The 8568-nt window shown below is 33.3% G+C and overlaps 1 protein-coding gene across 1 annotated transcript; it reads right to left on the reverse strand.

The window, feature by feature from the left end:
• Window positions 1–2102: 2102 nt before the first annotated feature.
• Window positions 2103–8311, reverse strand: LOC110026101 (charged multivesicular body protein 7; the record flags this gene model as incomplete). The annotated part of the gene is given in 5 exon segments (XM_020726898.1): window positions 2103–2233; window positions 2348–2527; window positions 2615–2785; window positions 6512–6571; window positions 8070–8311. Coding segments are annotated over 5 exon segments (758 nt in total), but the record flags the coding sequence as incomplete, so codon positions are not given.
• Window positions 8312–8568: the final 257 nt, after the last annotated feature.

The raw sequence follows: 8568 nt of genomic DNA on the forward strand, positions 1-8568 counted from the left end.
AAAAAAAAAAGTCTATGAATCTTTTGCATTGCCCAGAATTAATGCATACTATAGGTAATGTTCTTACTGAGCCTTTAGCCCATTATCAGTCCACTCCATCTTCGAGTTTTGAGTTTTCTAGTCCTGCACATGAGTGTAGCCTTAATCTTAAACTAAGGATTCAAGTCATTCCATTGTTGCTTGTAAGGGGATGAGGTCATGCACCCAATATTCATTGCCTCATTATGTCATATGAAAATCTCTTACGCATTTTTTGGGCTTTTATCACACATATGCGTTGTATTGAGATTTCTAATCTTGTGCAGGATACTCTAAAAATTCCCCAATGGAAGTAGATTGTCTTCGAGAAAATGAAAGCTCTGCATGTGGGAATTTATCGATCTACCTAGAAATAAAAAATGTCAAATGCAAATGAATGTCTAAATTCAAGTATAATTTTGATGGCTCTCTAGAACAATATAAGGCTCTACTAGTTGCCAAGAGATTCACTCAACCTATCTCATTAACTACATAGATACAGTCGACCCAGTCGTAAAACTAAGCTCTATAAGAGTTCTTCTGTCACTTTCAGCTAATCTTGATTGGACCCTACAAAAGTTGAATATAAAAAATGCATTCTCGAAAGGGACTTTGAGGGAGATGTGTACATAGATGCATCTCTAGGATTTAGTGAGAAATTCAACAAAGAAGTGTGTAAAATAAAAAAAATTATGATATATGTTGAAGCAGTCACGTAGAACATGATTTGAGAAATTTACACTGTTTGTTAAAGGTCGGGAGTATACTCAAGGCCCAGAAGATTAAACATTGTTCTTCAAACATTCAAAAAACGAGAAAATAGTCATACTGATTGTGTATGTGAATGATAAAATTCTCATCATAGATGACGTATATGAAATAAACAGGTTGAAGACTTCCCTCTGATCATTTTTTGAGACCAATGAATTAAGTTTGAGGTATTTCCCGAACATAGAGGTTGCTAAATTGAAAAAAAGGGATTATTTTTTCCCAACGAAAGTATATTCTTGATATTCTAGAGGAAACTTGGATGAGTGATTGCACTTGTAGATGGCAGTCCTCTATTGACCATAATCTAGTCATAATGCGTGCATCTTAAATCCAAATATCATAAAGCCCAAGAAATTCCATTTGAGATCCAATCTGTAGTGAAGAGTATGCATTTGTCTCTCTTGGTAGATCATAATCATAAGAACCTATATGACTGTTGAACCTTCAAAAACTTGCTGTGAATGGGATTGATGGGTGTGAAATAAAGGGGACTCGAAGAGGAAGCAGACACGAAATTCCTTTTTAACATCAAACCACTTAGTGGCAAAATCCAAACAAATCTCCTGTATCATGGCCTAGGAAACAATTCTAGGCCCCAGTATGAGATAAAAATCACTAGAACAAGAATAATTCATTTCCCAACAACATTGTTTATTGAATTGGTAGCCACATCTCAAAACCAATCAATCTGCAAAGATTGGTAGGCTGTGATCATCAAACCCTCTGTGATATCTAAAAAATGAGCATGTATCCCGTATTTCCTCCAATTTTGACCCAAAAGAGAATATGCACTGGTGTCAGACATTATTAAGAAGTGATGTTCAAAGTCAATCGAGGATTGGAGAAATCAATCCATATTATGACCATTAAAACTTCTATAAATATCTCATGTAACAGGTAACTTAGATCTCCTTGTGAACTTTAGCCTATTTTGAGAGGATTGTGAATGAGATCCCTCTCCAAGAGCCCAATGCAGCTTTGTACCCTTTGAGCTAAGTACACCAAATAAGAAAGTAAGTGTTTCTTGCTCGCTCACTCATTGTTGGCATTATATCCTATTTCCCTTACCCTCAAGCTACGCTTTAGGCCAAGCAGATCAAAGTACTTCGTCTATGAGATTGGCCCTTTTGATGCCAATATATCCTACAATTACTTGGTTACAAAAAGTTACATGCACCATATAAATAAGATATTATAACCATAAGAAAGCCCTTTTACTGGAAGAGCGTCAAGTCACATGTGTCACTTGCTGCAATGCCTATATTAAATTGAACTTTCTAAAACAAACCATAATAATGTAAGAGAATAATTACTTCTCCCATCGTTGATTGACTGTGTCAACTTGCTGCTGCAAATTCTCTGTTGTCCAGATCAAGTGCAAAAGATCATAATCAAAGTCGCTGACCGCAATACTGGATGTTGAAGCAAGGGAAAGCTTTACACCCTGAATACAGCAACTCAACTAAGTATAGTCCTGGAAAAGGCTAACGTGAATCCCAAAATAATTTATTATCTGAAATATAACAAAAAATAGAATTAAAAGGATAAATTGAAATACCTCAATGACCTCCTTCCTTACTGACAAATAGCATGCTTGTCTGCTTTCACAGAGGTAAGACAAAAGGGCATAAGTTTCATCGGGGTCCTTGCAAAGATTCTGAAAGCTTTTCATAGTAATAACGCATGTAGATGTCCAGTTGCTCGCTCCCAAGGTTTTAATAACATTAGCAGCTTTTTCCTGAAAATTTGAAGAACATCTCATAGTGTATTCAAGCTCATTTTGAGTATTGCAAATTAATGTATATTAATGTAGAAATGATGATACCTGCAGTAGTATCCTAAGAATAAGAGTATTATCACCATGACCTTCCAGGGAACTTGATCGAAAAGTACCTAAAATCTGTCCTGCAAGCTTGAGCAACCGAAAAAGACGTCCACTGGTAGGATTAGTTAGTTCCTCTCTTAATAGGATGTCCCCATTAGCATGCATTTCATGCTGGCAAAAAGAGTTTGAATAAAGTTCCGTTTAAAATTATCAAGTTACAACTCACAGAACTTAATTCATACAGCAAGTAAACAATTTTCGTAATGCAAAACTCATAGGATCTCCACTCGAAAATATATAAAGTTTATATACGCTCTCTATTTTTGTTTTTACAGGGATGGCTAAGCAACAAGATAATATGCACAATATTTTGGCTGCTTCAGCATTATATTGATGAAGACATAAAGGGCAATGCCCCAAGAAGTCAAAAAATAATTAACAACCACAAAAAAGTGCCTCCATTTGTCACTACTAACAAGCAAATCATCAATACCATAAATGATAAAATTTGTCGTGCCTAGGAGTAGTTACAGTCAAGACAATGTTTAAAGTAGTTATTTGGGCTCAAATAAGATAATTTCCAAAGGAAGGTGTACTCAAAGCTTTTACAGCTTATAAAAAGTAGAAGTTATTATTATAACAATGATGTTGTAAGACGATATGTCAATGAACTCAGGGTCCTATTTTAGATACAAAAATGATCTTTAACCGACTAAAGTTTAACCACGAATCAACAAATAAGTTTTCCTCTTTTGTCCCTTTATGACAAAGCCAAGCTCCTTACCGCATTACTATTACTAATATTCTAAGTTGCATCTTGAGTTTCCTTAGCTCAAAGTTTTTCTTCATATTCTCATTTCTCATTTAGCCTTCTCAGTTTTACAGAACTTCAATCTTAACACTATTAACACGAAAAATTATTTGTTGGTTCATAAAGAACAATTAGCCATTTATGAACTTCTAAGTTTTCTCTTTCTGCTTCACGGTACTCTTCCTAGTGAAAAGCTCCGACTTGTCTTAATTTTAACCATCGGTTCTATTTCATACTAAATATGTTCATATTTAAATCCTCCTTATTTTGTGGAAAATCAAAGATACCTAAACTACGTACGCTAATTATAACATCATTCAGATAGATCACCAAATTATTTCCTTTTCCTTTCTCTATTCCAGTAATTAATAAAGTATTTCAAGTATTTTCTCTATTTTCACTCTACAGCTTGTAAGACGATATAATTTTTCGTGCCTAGAAGTAGTTACAGTCACTCAAGACAATGTTTTGAGCAGTTATTTGGACTCAAATAAGATTAATTCCCAGAGGAAGGTATACTCAACGCTTTTACCGCTTATAAAAATTAGAAGTTATTATTATAACAACGATGTTGTAAGACGATATGTCTATGAATTTATGGTCCTATTTTAGATACAAAACGGATCTTTAATCAGCTACAGTTTAACCACGAATCAACAAATAAGTTTTCCCCTTTTGTCCCTTTATGATAAAGCCAAGCTTCTTACCGCATTGCTACTACTAATATTCTAAGTTGCATCTTGATTTTCCTTAGCTCAAATTTTTTCTTAATGTTCTCATTTCTCATTTAGCCTTCTTAGTTTTACAGAACAACAATCATAACACTATTAACACGAAAAATTTTGCTTTTAGTGATCTTTATAATAGATTAGATATTAATGAGGGTGAAAAATATATGTATAACCAACAAAGAGAAAAGAAAAGTAAAAATTTAACTAAAGTGTATTAAACATGAAAACCAAAAAAGTGTTTTTCTTAAAAAATGATATTCAAGATAAGCGGGAAAGTTATTTTGATAAACTTTTTAATGAAGTTTTTGAAAATACGATCGACCTTAGTGATCTTAATATCATTAATAATGATCAAACATTTTATTTTTACTTCCGCATTAGTAAAAAAGATGTTGAGAAGACTTTAAGAAAATCAAGGGTGGAAAGTTTGTAGGACCTGATGATATCCCAATTGAAATGTGGAAATATTTAAGAGATTTGGGAGTGTCTTGCTTACTAAATTATTTAATATTATTTTAAAAACTAAAAAGATACCTGAGGAGTGGAGAAAAAAGTATTTTGGTCCCCATTTTTAAGAATACAGGGGATGCACAAGAGTGTGCAAATATAGAGGAATTAAGTTGATGTGTCATATTTTAAAATTAAATTATGGGAGAGAATAATTGAACATAGGTTAAGATGTATTAAAAAGACTTCTCATAATTAGATTTATGTCGGGTAGGTCTACCATGAAAGCTATACATTTATTGAGAGGTTTGATGGAGAAGTTTAGAGATAATAAGAAGGATCTAAATTTGATTTTTATTGATTTAGAAAAAGCTTACCATAAGGTTCCAAGAGAAATCCTTTGGAGAGTTCTTGAGAAGAAAGGTGTTGACATGACTTATATTCAAGTCAATAAAGATATGTATGCTAGAGCTGTTATTTGTGTTCGAACTGAAGGAGGATTGACCAATTTTTTTGTTATTTCTATTGGATTACATCAGGGATCAACTTTAAGCCCATATCCTTTTGCTTTAGTTATGGATGGTCATACTGGACATTTACAGGAGGATGTACCTTGGTGTATGCTTTTTGTTGGTGATATTCTTCTCATGGATAAGACGAGAGAAAAAACCCAAGAGAAACATGAATTATGGAGGTCTAAATTGGAGTTTAAAGGCCTTCATTACGATAGAACTAAAACTGAATACATGGAATATAATTTTAGTAGTAGTAGCTCTAGTGACAGAAGTGTAACTTTGGGGGATCAAATTATTAAAAGGTGTGAACGATTTAGATATCTCGGGTCAGTTATTCAAAGCGAAGGTGATATAGATGGGGAAGTTAATAGTAGAATTCAAGTTGGTTGGTTGAAGTGGAGGAATGCTTCGGGCCTTTTGTGTGATAGAAAAGTATCGCTTAGACTAAAAGGAAAATTTTATAAGATGGTGGTGAGACCTGCAATGCTCTATGGCGCTAAATGTTGGCCTTTAAAAGAGAAGCATAATACTAATTTAAGTGTTACCGAGATGAGAATGATTAGATGGATGAGATGCTTTAACTTAGAGACAAAATGAGAAATGAATATATCGTTGATAAGGTTGGTGTAGCTCCAGTGACGGACAAAATTAGAGAGAGTCGTCTTAAATGATTTGGTCACATTAAACATCCACCATCTGATGTCCGATTAGGAGAATAGATGTTTTAGATTTGACTTATGTTAAGAAAGACAGAGGTAGACCGAGGAAGACTTAGGCTTATTGTATAAAAAATGATCTTAATTTATTAGAACTAAATGAAAAATGTGACACTAAATAGGATGCAACAGAGAAAAAGGATCCATGTAGCCGACCCCATGTAGTGGGATGAAGGCTTTGTTGTTGTTGTTGTTGTTCATAAAGCATAGTTGGCAACTTCCAAGTTTTCTCTTTCTGCTTCACGGTACTCTTCCTAATGAAAAGCTCTGACTTGTCTTAATTTTAACCATCAGTTCTATTTCGTACTAATTATATTCATATTTAAATCCTCCTTATTTCATAGAAAATCAAAGATACCTAAACTACATATGCTAATTATAACATCATTTAGATCACCAAATTATTTCCTAGATCACCAAATTATTTCCTTTTCCTTTCTCTATTCCAGTAATTAATAAAGTATTTCAAGTAGTTTCCCTATTTTCACTCTACAGCTTGTAAGATGTTTATCTTTTGTTGTAAGATGCATTTAATCCAAGTAGTATTTAATCCAATTAGCCTTGATAAATTGCACCTCTTCAGCATTCTACCGAGAAAATTTAGCTTAAAAATAATATGCCAAAATAATAAAAAAATATGATTGTACATTATAATTGATTAAGCATCAACAACTTACTACAACTTGGTCCATGCACAATGGTGTCAGTGCTCCTCGAGAAAACCACGTATTTTTCAACTGGAAAATAAAGATATCAGTGAGAATGAGTCAAATAAAATTAAAATTTTATCTAATCAAAATATTTTCAATATATGCAGCATTGTTTAGCAGAGGGAATATACGTCAAGAGCAACAGCAACATATCTTATAAGAAAAGTAGGTGTTTTTGTTGTAGTAGGGGAAATGGGAAAAACACACATCTGTGAATCTGCATTCATTTAGAAGTTGTTCAAATCCTTCCAAAAAAGTGCAAATCAGTTGTTCAAATCCTTCCAAAAAAGAATATTCCTATATCATCTTTGAAGTTTCTTTTCATCAATAAAGGAAGAAATTTGGAATATTAGATTCTGTACCAGAGATCATCATGACCTAAACTTAAAAACACAACTAGAACTTGTAAAAAATATCAAAAATTGAGGTTGGTGCTAGGTTGAAAGCCAAGGATAAAAACAATGCAAGTTAAGGGAACAACAGGATCACTTAAAGCCAATTTAAACATGATAAAAATGATGATTTTAAAATAAATGTGTGGTAAATTTTGAAAAAGCAAAGAATTTATTCTATAAAGGAAATGAAAAAGAAAACTTCTCGTGTATTAAAATAAGAATAACAGATTTAATAAATCTTGTAAATTCAAATTTACTAAATCCTGCCAAGAACAGGGTTTAAGAAATCTGACTTTTAAGGCAAATCTGGCAAGAAAGTTACAAAGAAATTTAGAAGGAACTAAACATACTACTATCTCGATTTGAAATTGCCATTACAATTGAATCCTACTTAAATTCATTACCATACAGAATTAAATCCTACTTAAATTCGTTACCATACAGCCCCTACAAATAGAGTTGGGGATTTGGTTGTGTAAAACAAAAAGCAAAATATGCAAAACTAAGCTAGTTATATTAAAATAAATGTAAACCATATAAGATTGAAGAGGATATACCAAAGAAAAAAAAAAGAAAAAGAAAAAACATGACTATAATCTGTACAAAAGAGTGATGCAATAGGGTTAAGACCTATAATGACAATCTCAACAAGAACAAATGGTATGGGTTCATAAAGGTAACCAAAAATTATTGAGATAAAACTAATGGACAATTTCCTGTTCTGTAGTTCAAACTAGAATCCCATAAGATAAGTAAATGCGCTCAGTTTGCAAAACTAAAACTTATCTACCACAAAAAATCAATCTATAAACGTGCGTATCACTCTTACAGTAGTATCTTTTAAGTTGGTTGAGCGCAAGTAGTTGGAGACACCTTTTTCATCTCCGAGCTATTATAGCTCCATGGCTAGATTCTAAATGCGAATACGAAGAGACCATTTGGATTATTCATAGTAAAGCTTACATCTGTCCAGATTACGGCCAATGATATTAGTTATGCTGAATCATTAGCAGAATTCGAAGCTTTTAACCAATCAACTTTAGGGGGCAGACATCGGAATTGCGAAACAGAAACACATTGTGAATTTCAAAAGAGCGATAATCAAGGAGAGAAAAATAAAATTTGCGGACCTCGGAGACCCGGACAACGCAAACGCCTAGATTGCGAGCGACCTTAAGGATGAGGTCCCTCCAGAAGAGGAAGCGAGGTTCCCAATCCGATCTCTGGCCACTGAAGGCTTTGAAACGCGCAGTAGCCAGTACCTCATCGTCCCAATCTGGTACTTCTTTCTTCACCAATTCGCTCACAGACGAAACCGAGATGACGGACGTTGATGAACTCGTCATCAAAGAACTTGCGTGCCAAGAGGATTTACCGGAAAGGACAGAGCACTGTGTTCTTACTTTATCATATCTAAATTTTAATTTTTACATGATAAACACATTTTTCTTTTCATATATAGATTAAAATGTTAATCATCTAAAAATCAAATTTTAGATATAAGATAACTAAGTGTCTCTTTGGGGGCAGTTGCAGGTTATTGAATAATCTGCTGATAAGCTGATTAAAAATAATCTATTGATAAGCTAGGCATGGTGGTTGTTATTACAAATTTTTATTTTTTTGGAA

The sequence above is a fragment of the Phalaenopsis equestris genome, unplaced genomic scaffold (assembly GCF_001263595.1).
Source record: "Phalaenopsis equestris unplaced genomic scaffold, ASM126359v1 Scaffold000350, whole genome shotgun sequence".
Lineage (NCBI taxonomy): Eukaryota > Viridiplantae > Streptophyta > Magnoliopsida > Asparagales > Orchidaceae > Phalaenopsis > Phalaenopsis equestris.